Genomic DNA, 16339 nt, shown 5'->3' with positions numbered 1-16339 from the left:
TCATATAATCATGGTGGCTGTATGACCACAGAGCTGGATTAACACATGGATGGATGGACACAAAATGTGACATGATTGTGTTTTTGTGTTGAGCCATAGCAACAGTAGAGAGAAAGATGGAAATGTGAAATGTAGTCAAACAACTAATGTTATAGTGATGGAAGTTTATGGTAAAGTATTTCAGCAACTAGCCAATGGCGATTCTAGTATTTAAACAATACTATGTTTCTCCCCTCCCAATGACGGTTGCCTTTTCACTCCATCTTTGAGCGTAGATGTTCAGAATGACTATAAACAGTCTTTATTCCCGACGTGGTATAACACCATTTAAAACTGATTGAGTCTAACCCAACATTTATAGCCCCTCAAGAATGCTTGAAACCTGCTCAAAGATCCTTAGAACTCCATAATGGACCTCTAACCACTATCATGAGCCCATCTACCCCCACCAGACATCCCTAGAACCCCCCCCCAGGATGTTTTGAACCCACTTGAAGCCTGAATTGGTACCACCTTAATCAGAGAATTCCCTGAATTCAGATTATATCTACAGAATTCAAATCATGTGAAGTTATACCCCATCTAATTTTTTTCTGCATACACTGTGGAGCCCCCTATCGGATCCCTGGTACATCCTTAAAGGACCCCTGGGTGGCCCACGGACCCCACTTTTAGAGTCCTGAGGTGGTGAAACCTAAGGTCCCGTGGCCTGTCCGTGCTGCATCTCGCCCCGATAGCTCTGCTGTCAGGACGACGCTGCTGTCATTCTGAGTAGCTCACAGGGCTCAGGATTTATTTTTGGACTCCCATGGCGTCTGTTCCTTCCATTTGTAGGAAGGGGGGTCGAGTTGGGCTCAACATGAACCTGCCGTTCTGACACTCCGGGCTGGGACAAGCAGGCAGCAGCCGGCCGGCCGCCCCCCGAGCAGCAGTCGCACAGGTAAACATGCCATAATTACACCTTTTATTCTCCAGATAGAGCAAAGGGAAGCTGTTAGCAGTGTTAGGGAGGCAGCTGCTGTCGAACGCAGAACCCCCCACCTCAGCAGCCAGAGGTCTGACGTGGGTTTGGAGGGCTCAGAGTGTTTTTCTCTCATCCTCAGTGCAACGTTAAAGCACCAGCAAGGCTGAGCTAAGTGTTAGCCTCGCATTGTTTCTACTCACTGCGGCTTCAAAACACACTCTGCCCTGTCATTTATCTGTCCTGGCTGCAATGAGGCATGAGTGACTAATGATCACATCTTAGCTGCTCTGAGGTGTAATCTTCCTCCTGTGTAATTGTGGGGAATAAAGTTGTCCTTCTTGGGTTTGGTGTTTTACATTGAACTTGAATCAGTGCTCTCTCCTGTTGTGTCAAGGGGAACCTGCCTGGAGCACTTTGAACATCAGCAACAAGTTTTGACCTGGTAAGTTCATCCGTTTTCCACCTAAACTCACAGTTTGCTGTGCTTGTGTGTGAAGCCTCATATCATCACTGGGGGAGCAGGACTTTTTGGGGTGGATTCATTTACTTAAGGAGGCCATTGTGGAGCAGCTCGGTTTTTATTACACAGCTATTATTACCCTTTCCTCTTTTGAACTTGCATCCTGAAGGCGCTCCAAATACCAAACCTACCAGAGCCTTAAAAGGAGGAGTGAACTCTCATGTGTCAGGCAGGCAGCAGGGTCGGGGAGGGAGGTGGGGGAGGCCTTTAAAACACAACCAGCTCTGGCCTACATTTCAGTGAGGTGACACACATAGTAAACTGTGGATATTAATCAGTTGTTTTGTAAAGACTGCATGATGTCAGAAATCATTAATTTGCAACACAAGCCTCTGGATAACCTCATCGTAAAGTTATCTGACTCTAATTTGAAGTTCAGATCGATTACACAAATATTATGCGATGCTTGTACAGTATTATTTTTAAAGAAGAAACCATTTTGTGGTGTTAATAATAAAAAAAAAAAACAGTGGAACAAAACTTAATTTCTCTAACCTCATTTATCTGCCTGTTTGTGTTAAGTTCGTGTCGTCTCATGTGATTGGGTAGATTCAGTCACATTATATTTCTGAGGCCCTATATCAGTGTCATTGGGCTGTGATGTCATGAGGTCAGATGCTCTGCATTCACTTTCACCCTTCAGCAGATATGTATACACAGATATATTTGTGTGTATTTATGTGGGGAGGGACATGAGGATCCTGACGTGACAAAGCTGTTCTCCAGTTAAAGCTCAGCCTGTAAACTGTTCCCTCAAAGACAGACTTGCAAGTTCCTCTCTGGGCTGAGTTTTCTGATATTTAGAGTAAAAGATCTGAAATACTGATTGGGAAAAAAACTTATTTTATCTGTTTAAAGGTTTAGGAATATGTGGCCAAGAATGGAAATATCACTTTATCCAGGTTGAGAAATCTCATCAAATACTGGCCAGATCCCCAGAGGATGAACAGTCTTAACTTCAATGACTGAATGACCTCTCCTGTAGAACCACAGTCAGGACAAACTTCACATTTTTATCCCCACTGCCTGTAAGGTGGGTGACGCTACTGTAAGCTCGAACTTTTATTTGTGCTGTAAGGAAAAGGTAGATTCAGTCGCATCATTTAAAAGTTAGAAACTGACATTTTTTACAAATTGTTAGACATTTTCATCCCAAATAAAACCTTGAACTTTCATTATATTGCGTATACTATACATATATTATTATGTACATTGTATCATTTGTGCCTATTTCTATACACTCACTACAGAATTCACTTATACAGCCTAATGTATTGTAATTTATATATTGTATCTGGCTTTTTTAATGTCACTTTGCTAATTTTGTAGCTCCTTGATTTAGAGATAAAGGATAAAGACTTATCTCATCTTATTCCATTCCAGAGATTATGACCAGAACATAATCCCTGACCCTGTAACTGTTGAACTAAATGTGATAGAAACTTCAGGGCCAAACTTTACAACAGCTGGCCACAGCAGCCCAAAAGACAAGAATACACTTTATCCGCCAGCAGCTGATGCTGAAACATAATCTCAGTTTTTATACATTTATCTCACACAGTAATCTTGTTAAGTGGAGTTTGTTTCTGATGCCCTGTAGGCAGCTGAAGCTGCCGAAGCTCCATCTGATCTGCATCACGGCACTCTGATTTACTGTTTTCGGGAAAGTGATGCAGCCTGTAAAAAGCGGAGTCTTAAAAAAGGGAAGCAGGTGATTGGCCGCCCTCCTCTCTGCCTTCAAACTAAAATTAGGCAGAGTAAAAGCTTCCAGGATCAGCTGTGAGGTGGTAACATCATCCAGGACTAGTTCAGCTCCATGCAGCCTGCAGCCCTGATCTATGGCACAGCACTCACACAACAAACAGGATGAGTCATCCTCAATATGTGTGTGTGCAGGTTCCACCACATGTATTGAAACTGCATATAAATCTTAAAAACTAAATTACTGATGGTCATGTTTGTACCTCAGTTGAAGGTTATTTTGTTGGCAGAAAACAAAATGGAAATTAAAAGGGTCCATCATTAGATTTTTATATTTTTTTGCATAGCAGAGACCCCTTTGGCCTGATGGTGGAACAACAATTAATGGGTCAAAAAACACTAGTAATCATCCTCTGGGGACCATGAATTGCCACTAATGATTTTACAGAAAAAGCAGTAGCTGTTCAGGCATGTTTCTCTGGACCAAAGCAGACAAATAAGATTAGTGAACATTTCAGGTGCTAAATTGTGTGATGTTGTGTTCAGGCTCCTGCGGTTTGATCATTTTACAATAACTATAAACCAAAATGAAATCAAATGGGGGGGAAACACAAAAGTAGAAAATTACTTTAATTTATATAAGAAAAGGGGTTACAGACACAGACAAACAGTAAATGGGCATTAAACGTTAAAAAATGTCTGCAGTAGTACAGAGACAGAGCTCAAGCAACCACTGAGTCAAACAAAAATATACACAGGAAATAGAATTTGATTGTACAGATCAGTTGTCTACATGACAAAGGTCATGATGTAACAGATATAAATCCTCCAGTTTTGGTCCATGGCTGCACAGAGTGAGCCACATGGTGATAAACCATCATCAGTACAAATGACAAAGTGTCTGTCCAACTGTTTCAGATTGTTCTTTAGCCAAAGTGCAGAACCAATAATAAAACATTGGGGGATTTTTTTTAATTCTACATGATTGGAAAATGTAAACTTTTTTCTATTCAAAGGACTTTTAAAGTTCCCTACACACCATTGTACAAAGGATCAATCAACAGGAATGATTCATCTCAACACTGTGCTGGAGAAGAAACAGAAAAGTTCATACTCTGATATATATAGAAACAGAATGTCAGAAATCACAAACAAAAAAAGAGGAAACTGAACAAATACAGGCATTTGATGATCAGCTCTTCTGGATTTGAGCTGTTGGGTTTGTCCATGTCCAGCTAAGAGCCAGAAAAAGTGATTTATTGGATATAGATGAAATTCTGAGACTGTGACTATTGTAGAGCTGCTTCTGTGAGATGTCTTTATAGCCAGCGGATGTTTTTGTAACATCAAGGTGGAAACAACCTGAAGAGATGACACCTGCTTAGTAATCACCATGACAGAAATCTGCAAAAAAGACAATAAGAAAACGTCAGATGTGCAGATACTGCAAAGCAGTCCACATTACACTTTAGTTACATTTTGGAAAGTTTTAGGCCTTAACACATTTAGGCTGATGACACAGTAGAGTTTATAAAAGTTTCATCAACTTAGATTTGAGACTTTTCAGATCAGGTGAAGGAGCCAATGAATTTGAGTATTTACTTTCTTAATATGATGCATTTCCTGTTAAAAAAGGATGTTGGGCCTTACGTGTTTCATTGCTGTAAACCAACAGAATTTTGGTTAAGGACAGACAGGCAGTTTGATATAATAGACGAGATGGATAGGAAAAGAATGTGATGGTTTTACTGGTTGGTATTTTTGCCTACTTGTTCACTATGAAGTGACAACCAAAGACTAAACTAAAATTAAAGATGACTGAAAATGAGAAACCAAAGGATTTTAATAGAACATACATGGGACTCTCTGCTCTTTACTTAAATATGTGAAATGCCAAGATAAAAATGTCCCAAATAAAAACAAACACGCATGGTGCAGAAATCTTTGCAACAAAAATTATGTACATGTCCAGAGTTCTACTCACACTGTAGAACTTAACTTTTAACGCCTTTATCATGACTCGCTTTGAATTTAGCTTTCTAACAGTTTTTGCTTTTTTCTCCACAGGGTGCTGAAGCGCTCATGGCTGTCGCTTACGGTGCTGTCACCCAGCCGGGCCTGCTTTCCCAGCAGTACCCACCACCCCTGCTGCCCAAGCCTGGAAAGGACAACGTTCGGCTTCAGAAGCTCCTCAAGAGAACCGCCAAGAAAAAGGCCTCCGCTCAGGCGTCACAGTCTGCTGCACCTTTCCGCTCCAGCCTTTCCCCTGTGAATGAAGCAAGCCCTGACCTCGAGCACAGTGACCACTCCACCCCTCCCCGGACTCCAGAGACACCATCCAGCCTCTACAGTATTCAGCAGCCTCCACGGTTCACAGTCAGACCGCTGTATCAGCATGTGGCATCCCCTTACCCTCAGCGTGCAACTTATGGCAGAGCAGCAAGATTCTCTCCTCAGACTGTGCCAATGCCGTCGTACTCTTACTCACAGCATGTCACCACAGTTTCTTCATATTCAGCATCAGCCCACCTTACTGGAGTCTCACCAGCTTTGGGGCCAGTCGTCCAGCCGCCGGTATCCAAAGTATCTCTATCAGTGTCTTCTGTGCCTGAGACCAGAGTACCAGCTGCTGAGGTGAAAAAGCCAACTTTCAGCACATCTGCTGAAACTCATGCTGGTCTAACACCTGCTGCAGCTGTAGCAGCTCCACAGCCAAAACCCACAAGTCCGGGTCCGACTCCATTTCCAGCAGCAGGAGGGCAAGCTGTGATTCGACCTCTCACTGTGTTGACCCCGCTCGTCAAATCCAGAAGTCCTCGTCCAACATTCAAAGCAACTGAACCCTCAAGGTCACCAAAGCCGATGTTTGATGTCCCTCAAATTAGGATGTACACAGCAAGCACATCATACTATGAGACATCCAGGACCCCACCGGTGTACGACACAGCTGAATTAACTGCCATTGGCAGCACAATACCTCAAAATAAAATATCAACAGAAACAAAACGAGATTTGACTGATGTCAGAAGAAGTATGACGCAGATGGCTCAGCCTCCATTTTTGGGCACAGATCCCCAGAGGACAACACCAACTTTAGAAATCAAACGAGGCACAACACCAACAGGAGAGATCAATACAGCATTAACTCCTACTCCTGAAATCAAAAGAGCAACCCCAACATCTGAAATTAAAAGAGCTACTCCAACATCTGAAATCAAAAGAGCTACTCCTACCCCAGAAATCAAAAGAGCCACCCCAACATCTGAAATCAAAAGAACTACTCCTACCCCTCAAATCAAAAGAGCTACTCCTACCCCTGAAATTAAAAGAGCCACCCCAACATCTGAAATCAAAAGAGCTACTCCTACCCCTGAAATCAAAAGAGCCACCCCAACGTCTGAAAGAGCTACTCCTACCACTGAAATCAAAAGAGCTACTCCAACATCTGAAATTAGAGTTAAAACACCAACTTATGAGTTCCAAATATCAAGAACGTCAACAGGACGGCCTAAAACCCCAGCGTATCATGTGACCCGGGCTACAACACCTGTCTTTGAAATCTCAAAACCTAATCCTCTCTTGTTTGCAGTGACACCAGTCACAGTAGAGACAGAGAAGTCAAGAACATCCAAAATGGCTTTTGCTGTGAGTAGTTTGTCTCCTTCCCAAAGTGTGATGACTAGTGAGCCTAAGCCTCCTGAAATAGTACTGAATGGGGACATTCATTCAGACATGAAACCTGCAACTAAGTCAACACCAGAGCCCGCTATGACAAGAGAAAAGATCTCTACTTCTCCTGCTGGCTCTCAGAGACCTAAACCTAAAACCCCTACATCTGAGCCAACAACACGAGTAGTGTCATCTTACGGCTATCAGAGGCCTAAGACTCCAACATATGAGGCGTCCCGACTTATGACCACATCACCTGGCTTTAAAAGACCAAAGACACCTACTGGTGTATCACCTGTAGCCTTTCAGAGGCCTAAAACCCCAAGCAAAGTGGCTCAAAAGTCAAATTCTGGCTATCGTGGATTGACACCGGCTGAATATGCTGCTTATGGTGGAATCAAAACTTACTCTCCAGCATTTGCTTTCTCAATTTCTAAGCCACCAACTCAAGAGGAGGTTAAAGTTACAAAAGAGGGATCAGCAGAATGTAAAACACCGAGCCAAGAACCATCTGTGAAAGCACCTTCAGCACCTGAGGTGTCTAAAGTCAAAGAAATCCCCAAAGATGTAGTTAAACCCCATCAGAGAGATGAGAAGGTTCCTGCCAGCTCCTCAATCCCTATTATTGTTGTTTCACAAGCATCAGACATCTCAGGAACAACGTTAACACAGGAGGCAAGCACGGTATCCAGTCAGGTTACAGTAAAACAGGAAGAAACGATGATTCAAGAAACTGCAAAGGCTAAATCTCCAATAACAGAGGTGAAAACTCCAGAGAAACCGAAGGTGGGAATGCCAGTTCAAGAAGTCATCAAACCAAAGACAAAAACTCCGGAAGTCAAACATCCTCTGCCCAAAGGTGCTGACCAAGATCCTCTGAAGGCAGTAAGGAAACTTTTAGGCAAAGACAAAGTCCAGGCTGCCGAGCAGAAAGCTGGCCCTGAGACAAAATCTGACGTCATACTACAAAAAATAGAGCCAGTGAAACCAGTAACTGCCACCAGGACTAAAGTCAAAGGCTCAGAGCCAATCTCTGCAGTGCCTGCTCTGCCTGCTAAAGCACCTGCTTCTGAATCACCACAAACAAAGGACAAAGGAAAAGACAAGACAGAAGAAGCAGAAATTAAATCTGCACTTGAGAAAAAGGAAAGCAATGAAACCCTCCCAGCAGCCGAACCCCTTCTCAAAGTCATCCAAAAGCCGAAGGGAATGAAATCAAAAGTGAGTGGTTGGTCCCGACTCAAGAAGCACATGGTAGTAGAGCAGGAGGAGCCCAAATTTCCAGAGACTGGCTCTCAGAAGGAGACCATGGGGCAGGACCACGATGAGGTGAAAAAGGCTGAAGAGAAGGCAGACGACAAGCCCACAAGCACTCAGGATGAAAACGAAACCAAAGACACTCCCAAGGCAACAAAGATGTGGGATGCTGTCCTCTTCCAAATGTTTTCCACCAAAGAGAACATCATGCATCAGATTGAGTTAAACAAAAGCGAGGAGGAGAAGGAAGAGATTAAGGACGACCAGAAAGAGATCCCTTCGTTTGCGCACCGGCTGCCTGTGCTGCTTTTCAGTCCAAAGTTTGATGCTAAAAAGCTTAAAGAGGCGGCATCAAGGCCGGTGACAAAAATCTCAACTGTGTTTGAAATGGGTCTGATTGGGCGGAAAGGTAAAGACGAGGAACCAAAAGACTTTAATAGAACAGCGAGGGGGTTCGCCGCTACTTAAGCTACGTCTAATGTGAAGTGCCAAGAAGAAAATGTAAAGAAAAAAGTTTATGTTTAATGTACAGGTGCAGAAACCTTAGCAACAGAAATAATGTACATGTCTGGAGTCTTAGTCTCTGTGTTAAACAAATGACGTTTGTGACGGTGTTGTAGAAAATTCGACTTAAAGTTTATACTTGACAGATGCTTTGGGTTTGCAATTGTGTGACTGGTTGTCTGGATGTTAAATGTTTGTGTTTGTGGATTAGTGGGGAAGAGAGAGCAGCATTTGTCTTAAAGTCATTCAGACGTCACATCAGATTAAAGCCTTTATGTTTTACGTAATTTCAGAGCTTCTCATTTGTTCTTTTCATCACATTCACTTTAAATGTAGACTGTTACGTACGTTATGGACTACAAAATATTTGATTACTGTAAAGAAAACTGTCTGTGAGCCTGAGACTGTGATTATTTATCTGCAGTAACTCACTCGAGATTCAGAAAGTTATTTATACTGAAAAGCTAAAAAACTTCTAGCAAATGATTAATAATTAAAATATCTGTATTTTTATAGATAAAAAAGTGAAAAAAAAAAAAGACTTAATGATTTTAAGACAAATCATTTCTGACAGAGAAAACTTCTGTTTCTTTTAATTATCATTCAAATATCCAGTTTTATTCAAAATGGTGCTACTTGCCTCAGGGTAAGACCTCTCACGAGTTAATGGATGTATATGTGGAGTGACATGATATTTCAGTTTTTTTAGGCTGTAGATGGTTACGTTTTATGAATGAACCTTCTCAAAGTCACAATGAAATAACATTTTAAGAGCATCTAAGCAGCCCACTGATTGGATGTCAATCAGAAAGACAGATTGGATGGAAACGACAGAGAGGAGGGAGACGATCGACAGCTGTGATAGTTTAATTTTAATTATTAACTAGTTTATTTAATGAAGTTAACATGAAAATGTGCTTTTTTGTAGAAAGCAGAAGAAGAAAAAAATAGAACTGTATTTTTTTGTTAAAATAGTAAAGATCGATTACTTGGTGAATTAATGAAGTCAAAGCATTTCAGGATGATCTTCTTCATATTTAGCTTTAGTCTCTTTTGCACAGTCTCATCCATTTAAAGCTTCAAAATCCACCTCTGTCACCGGTTCAAATGTATTGAGAGAACAAAGTAAGAGGTGAAAGAAAAAATCTTCATCCAGATTTAATCTCATCACCCTGATTGTCTACAACCCACGTGTTTCAGCTGCAGCTTTTGTTCTCACGTCTTGAGCCTCTAATTATAATAACTTTATTTAAGGGGCACTTTTCACAGATACAACAAGCTGAGTAAACAAAAAGTTTTTGTTGAACTTAAGCAAGTAACTACAGCGTTTGACCTACACTCAGTACAGGCACCTAAATGCATCCTGTGTGATACTGACTCACTGTGTGAGGACTGAAGCTGTTGCTTTCACAGTCCGTGTAGACAAAATGTAGACGAGACAAGAGTCCTGAACATTTATACCAGTTTAAAAAAAAAAAAAGTGAAGCTGCTGCAATGACTGATTTCATTGTGACTTGAAGAAGAACACTGAGCTAAAAGCTTGTGAAAGTAGTTAGAGAAGATGAAAGAGCAACCTCCGCCATGATGGAGGTCAGTGGGATGCTGAACTGTGGGGTCGAAGGTCAAGATACACAGAAGGGTTTTAGGTGACTGTGATGCAGAGCGGGAAATTTATTTTTCTAGTTTTATGCTCAAACCTTCTGGGTGATCAGAGGTTTGTTTGTTTTTTTAATGTTCTTTCTAATGATTTTTAATGTGTGTGCTGGAGTTAGGGATTAATCTAGATACTGTTCCTGATGATGTAAACCTCAGAGGGTAGACTGTCTGTGATTCTCTGAAAGAATCAGAACCTGTCGACACTTTCAAAATAAATCTTCAGCTGAGTTCCCCTCGTGTTGGTTCATTTCTCATGAAGCTTTTTGACTCTTTCATTTAAAGGTTTCATTGAGGTTTTCTAGCTGTTGGATGGACAAACACAAAAATGTTATTTTTAAAAACCCAGTTAAGTTTTGTGATTTATTTAATAAAACAGAGCTGATAAGCAGTCTGTAAATCACTTTTTAAAAGAAAAATCTTTACAGAGACAAATCTGTCCAAATACACTCTGTACGTGATAAGTAAAAACCAACTGTGGCTCATGTTCTCATGTGTATTTTGTTATGACTGATCTTTTATTTAAAGTCAGACACTTTGAACTGTTTTTTTACGAGAAGCTTTTTCTGCCATCCTTCACAAAAGGAGCTAAAAATAAAGTTTGATTCGATGTAACTTGAACATTTCTGCCATTTCCTGACAGCTTGAGTCACTAGTTTCCAGACAGAGAATCAGACACATCTGATTCACCTCTTGAACAAAGTGAGGCTCAGAGAAACACCTGCAGGTCGTAACTGATTAGCTTTCAGCTTCTGGGTGGAAAAACCTGCTTTTTTTCTCCTCATTTCATTTTTTTCTCTGAAACTATTCTGTCTTCCCTTTTCATCCTTTCAGTTCTCAGAGACATTGTCCTTATTTAAGTTATTGTGATGGTACTGAGCTTGTTTTGAAATCATCTATCTGTGTGTCAAGAAATCAATCAAAATGTAATAAAATAGTTTGGTCACAAAACAGAGAACATGGGAACCTGAACCCTGCAGAGCACCAGGGTTCCTCGTTGACCTGTTTCAGCACTTTCAGGTGGAGCAGAGATGAAGTTACTGACGAGTTAGTGAAGCTCGAGCTGGAAGCCCCAGCTGCACCAAACACAAACTGGTTCTCTGGTCAGCTGTCTTACCGGACTTTCCGTTGGCAAATTTTCCTCCGTCCTCATCGTCCACAGGGACCTTCTCATACTTTCCGTGACCAGTGACGATGAATTTGTACTTTTTACCAGCTGCTGAGCCCTGAGGAGAAAACACTGCGTTCAGTTTGTTCACGCTGATCATCTGTGAGCACTGAAGCTTCCTGCCATGTTCTCTCATCTTAGAAGATCACACAGGGGAACACTTTTCTTTTTATTATATTCAACTGAATTAAGACAAGTGAAAGAGGAAGTGTGATTCATGTGTGTTGTCACCTTGGGTCTTTGTCCTGACCCCGAGTCTCCGATGATCTCCCACATGTTCTTTTTCTGCATCACGTCTCCAGGCTTCACGTCCTGCTAAATCAATCAATAATCAGTATAAACAGGTTTGTATCCTGAGTTCAGCACACACACGCACACACACACGCACACACACACACACACACACACACTGTGTGTCTACAAATCCCTTTAAGTTTCAGCAAAGCAAGAAGCTGTTTTAACAGTTGATGTATCTTGTTTCTCCACAAGAGGGAAACCTCACACCACAGACTCTCACAGCTGCACCTGAACACATCGCACGTCACAGTCAGCTCAGTTTCTCTCAGGATCTGTTTTAACTGCATTCTGACTCATTCAGACAACGAACTTTGGTTTTGTGGTTTTGGTTTTGGAAGAAATGAGGAAAGTGAACGACATTTCGGAGAATGAAACCTGTGACTTACTGTTGGTCTGCAGGGCGACTGTCGGCTGCTGTCCGAAGGGCCTTTTACCCACTGCGTGATCAGGTTGGCCACGCCCACCTTCAGACCGCCTGTGTCCTGCTTCAGAAAAAAAGAAACAGGATGAGAAACTTTGTTGATTCTGGGAAATGTTTTGGGTGAAAACATTTTAAAGCCGTTTGGTGAGTTTTCACTCTGCTGCTTTTATTCCAAACGTCTCATCATCATCATCATCAGAAGCAGACAGTTTTAGTGACAGAGTCATTTTCTCACCATGTTACTGTGTCCTGGATTCTGAACCTTAACTTTATCTGATATTCTAATTTAAAAAGAACATCCTACTGATATTGTTCAAACGTTCAAGTCTTTGAAATGACTGGCACCAAACAACTGCTGCAGGACAGAGATTATCTGTGGGCCTCCACCTGCTTTTGGATCATTCGCCTGAGCAAACTTTATTTAACAATATGCTCCATGTAAATAACACTGAATCCATAACATCATCGTTTTTTAGTTTTCCAAACAAAGCTGCGAAGAATCAAATCACCTTAAGTCAAATGACAAACATTTACTACAGAGGTCTAAATGTTCTGACCACTCTGTGACACTCAACCCTGTTCAAGGGCCCCTGGCCCCTGGAGCCTGTTTTAAAATAATGTGAATTTTTGTTAGACTAAAAAATAAATAGTTCTGGAAACAACTTGTTTGTTTGATTAGCTCACAGAGCTCGATTAAACTGATTTATATTAAACACATGCGAGTCTCAGATCTGCTGCCAGGAGTTAAAATAGAGGTGTGAGGTTGTAGCTGACAAACACGATCAACACAGACTAATCTGTTTGTCTGCAGATCTGTGCTCACATTTATATGTTGCAGCTGTTTGCCTTTATCAAAAACACTCATTAAAACACCTGACATGGTTCATACTAAACACTAAATTAGATATTTGATAAAAGCACCTCGGGTGTAGGATTTTCTAATGAAAGTTTTTCTTTGGACAAAAATGAGACAGCGAGTGAAATGTTGTTGTTGTGTTACTTTTCACCAGTGCATCTCACTGTCTGGAGTGTAACAGCGTGTCTTTGTGACACCACCAGGAGTCACTGAAGTGACAAACGTCCTGACCCTGAAGGACACCATGCTTTGTGTTAGAGCAGAAAAAATTCAGGTCTCTGTTTGTTTTCCGACCTTGCAGTTTGCTCCCTTGGTGGGACTCTGGCTCCAGGCCTCCCCAGCCTCAAACAGGTTCTTCTTGGAGGCAACAACCTCAGGTGAGCTGGGCAGGTCGGTCAGCGATGCCTTCACTGTCCAGGCTTCCTGAGAGGTCTGCGTGACAATAAGCCTGGATTAGTTCTGTGTGTGCTAATGAAATGCAGACATTAAAACCTTTCGTTGTGTGCTTCCTCAGCCATATATTCTTATGTTATCCAGGGTGAACATGAGCTAATCACGACCGTCGTCCTCACGCTGAGCTAACGTTAGCATGAATAAATCTCAGCAGAGGGCAGCAGTTGTTTTCTTCAGTTATTGTTAGACTGATGAAGATTTCCGTCTCAGTCACAGACAAACATCATGTGCACACAAATAGAAAAAACACATTTCTGATTGATTAACAAATTAATATTAATATTGCCAACCATCACTTCTATACTTAAGAGGTTTGAACGGTGCTTTATATACATGACGCTGCTTCATGGAGTGCCAAAAGACTGTGACATTTAGATATTATCTCCTCAAATTTATGATGAGTTTTCTTTCTTCTTCACGCCTGTAATTTCTGTCCTTATTGCGCTTTGTGTCAAACCTGTTTTTTTTTTTTTTTTTTTTTTGAAAGTGCTTCATAAATAAAAGTGTCAGGATTTAACCTCAGGTCATTCTCTGTGCTGTTAATCAGCCTGGGAACCGCCTGAAGTGAGGAGTGAAAACAGGGAACGGAAGGATGAAAATAAAAGGCTCTGAACGGCGGGTGTTCCCGTCATATATCTGCCCGACACATGCAGAAGTAAAAACAGAACGGTGAAGTCATCGCCCAGGTGCCGCAGAGATTTGTGACTCCAGCACAAAAAGGGTCAGAGAAGCTTCTGGCCTTCAGCTGGTTCAAAACAATGAGGGTCCAAAGGTTCAAATCAACATCAGCACCTTCTGACGGTGCAGTTCTACAGTCTAGGAACTAAGCTTGTTTGCAGTCACACAATACAGCCAGAAGCCAGTTAGCTTAGCTTAGCACAAAGACTCCTGATTGTCCACACTGTAAATCTAACATGTTGCTCTATTTTCTGCTGCCTCTCTGTCCCTCCTAACAGAGGGACCCTGCTCAGTTGCTGTTCCTAATCCTGATCTCAGTCCTACTCCCCAGAGGATGAATCCTTGTAGTTGTTACTGACCCCATGATCTCACCTCTTGCACCATCCTGAGGACAAACTCTGTCTCAGCTCACTGATAGTTTGACTCTGAGAACAGATAAATCATCAGTGTGTTGTTTGTTCTTTCCAGCACTTTCATGTTGTGTCTGTAATGAACAGTGCTGCCTCTAGGGGACGACAGCAGCATTATCAACTGCTCAGAGTGAGTTCAGGTCAAAACAATGTGAATGGACAGTGTAACAGGTGTGACTCAGGTGCAACAATAAGCCTGAACTTGTCCAGAATGCCTGAATACACTGCCCTGAATGAGTAAGGTTGCTTCCCTGCAGGAAGAGGGGGCACGGTGGTGAAAATATTCATCAGCTTCATCAATAGGTCTTTTGTGTCTCTGTGGGGACATTTTTGGACAGTGAGGACGTTTGGTTCAGTTTTCAAAAGACAGTTTGAGGGTTTGACAGTCCCATCACATTCATCTCTCCACCTTTTCTCCGCCTGCACATCAGAGGTGAAACTTATGGGTGTGTGTGTGTGTGCTGACCTCCACAGCGTGGGCGTACTTCTCCAGCTTGTCGTCGATGTTGGACAACAGGACGAGAGGCTGCGTCTTCTTAAAGCTGTTACTGATTCAAACAAATGAAATAACAAATGAAACCAGTTAAAACCAGAGGCGCAGAATCAGATAAACGATCAGTACTAAGCTGTTCACTGTGATAACGTCACAAACTTCATTCTGAAGTGATAACTCTCTCTTTCTCTCACCACACACCACCAGTTAAAATATTAGATTTTTATTCATTACTCTTAAAATGAACTTTCTGAACGAAACTAAATCAGTTTGTGGTCATCAGACTCAGGTCTATGCTGATCGAGTTGTCCTTAACATTTCAGACATGTCCCAAACAACAAAGCTGATCTGAGCTCGGTGATAAATGAAAAGGAAGTTTCAGGCTCTCTCAGTTTCTCTCTGCCTCCCCAGTTTTACACAGACCGGCACATGTGGACTCCAGGAGCCCTGACGCTGACTCAGATCTGGGATTGTGGGTAAATTGATGAAGGTTTATCTGAAATGTTTTTTTGTCTCAGTCTCTGTAGATCCTGCAGGGTTTCATTCTTTCATCCAGCTGTCCAAACTCAACCTCCACCGTCATCGTCCCCCATCGTCCCCTCCTCCCCCACACTTCTTTATTTTACAGCTCCAGATCGGAGTTGTGCTGCTGCATGAGGTCATTCCTTCACTCAGGGGGGGCGGAAACCTCGTTCATCTTCTGAACTGTTGCCTTCAATATGTCTGAAGCGCTGCAGCTCTGTGACGCCCCCTTTTTAAAGGAGGTTTACACCTAATGATGTCATGACATCAGAGACGCCGCTGACCTCACACGTTTGGAGCGACTTTTGTTTTTACGAGCTTCCTTCTCTGCTGGAAGGCGCAGGTTTTGAGTTTTACCTCCAGCAATATGGAGATGAAGTTTCCGTGTATCAGTCTGTCAATTAGGAAGTATTCCAGTCAGTCGCCAGGAAATTCAGTTTGAGAGACCGGCTGGTGAAGATAGTGAAGCATTTGGCAGTTAAACAGCCAGATGTTTCCCTCAGAAGTTGGTAGAGACCAAACACAGAGCTAAGAGAGAGGGAACACTGGACTTAGATTCACAAACACCTGCTGGATGTGGAACAATAAGCAACTGTTTGCTAACAAGTTCACCTTATCAGCTTAAAAGGTGATGATATGTTGACGTTGTGTTCACAGCTTGTTTCTTCTGCCGACAATGTGTCGTCACTTACTGCAGATTTAAGTGAAAAAGCTCCAGAAAACTTGTATTTGTGCAGCTCGTTGCTGAGAAGCACCAACGCTGCAGAGTCAAA

General features: G+C 42.0%; 2 protein-coding genes across 7 annotated transcripts in view; one reads left to right on the top strand and one right to left on the bottom strand.

The window, feature by feature from the left end:
* Window positions 1-815: 815 nt before the first annotated feature.
* On the top strand, window positions 816-10499 carry prr33 (proline rich 33). 3 transcript variants are annotated; one of them, XM_041038970.1, is made up of 4 exons: window positions 816-940; window positions 1359-1406; window positions 5253-6420; window positions 6529-10499. In XM_041038970.1, exons 3-4 carry the CDS (start codon window positions 5268-5270, stop codon window positions 8577-8579), a joined length of 3204 nt encoding a protein of 1067 aa, XP_040894904.1. In that variant the 5' UTR covers window positions 816-940; window positions 1359-1406; window positions 5253-5267; the 3' UTR covers window positions 8580-10499. The 3 variants fall into 3 exon arrangements, with proteins under 3 accessions (XP_040894904.1, XP_040894902.1, XP_040894901.1); XM_041038968.1 differs by having other exon boundaries at window positions 5253-6506; window positions 6609-10499; XM_041038967.1 differs by having other exon boundaries at window positions 824-940; window positions 5253-10499.
* Window positions 3801-16339, bottom strand: part of lsp1a (lymphocyte specific protein 1 a) — a 26894-nt gene continuing 14355 nt past the window's right edge. Inside the window, exons 8-13 of one of the 4 annotated variants that reach the window (XM_041038971.1) lie at window positions 15018-15099; window positions 13305-13442; window positions 12120-12218; window positions 11668-11751; window positions 11386-11494; window positions 3801-4589 (exon numbers count right to left, since the gene is read on the bottom strand). In XM_041038971.1, coding sequence (XP_040894905.1) covers window positions 4567-4589; window positions 11386-11494; window positions 11668-11751; window positions 12120-12218; window positions 13305-13442; window positions 15018-15099 — 535 coding nt within the window. In that variant the 3' untranslated portion in view covers window positions 3801-4566. The remainder of the gene's footprint in view (window positions 4590-11385; window positions 11495-11667; window positions 11752-12119; window positions 12219-13304; window positions 13443-15017; window positions 15100-16339) is intronic. The other 3 variants (XM_041038973.1, XM_041038972.1, XM_041038974.1) reach the window with 3 other exon arrangements.

This window comes from Toxotes jaculatrix, chromosome 5, assembly GCF_017976425.1.
Source record: "Toxotes jaculatrix isolate fToxJac2 chromosome 5, fToxJac2.pri, whole genome shotgun sequence".
NCBI lineage: Eukaryota > Metazoa > Chordata > Actinopteri > Toxotidae > Toxotes > Toxotes jaculatrix.
Note: the sequence above shows the minus strand (reverse complement) of the source record. Positions and strands in the feature narration are given on the sequence as shown.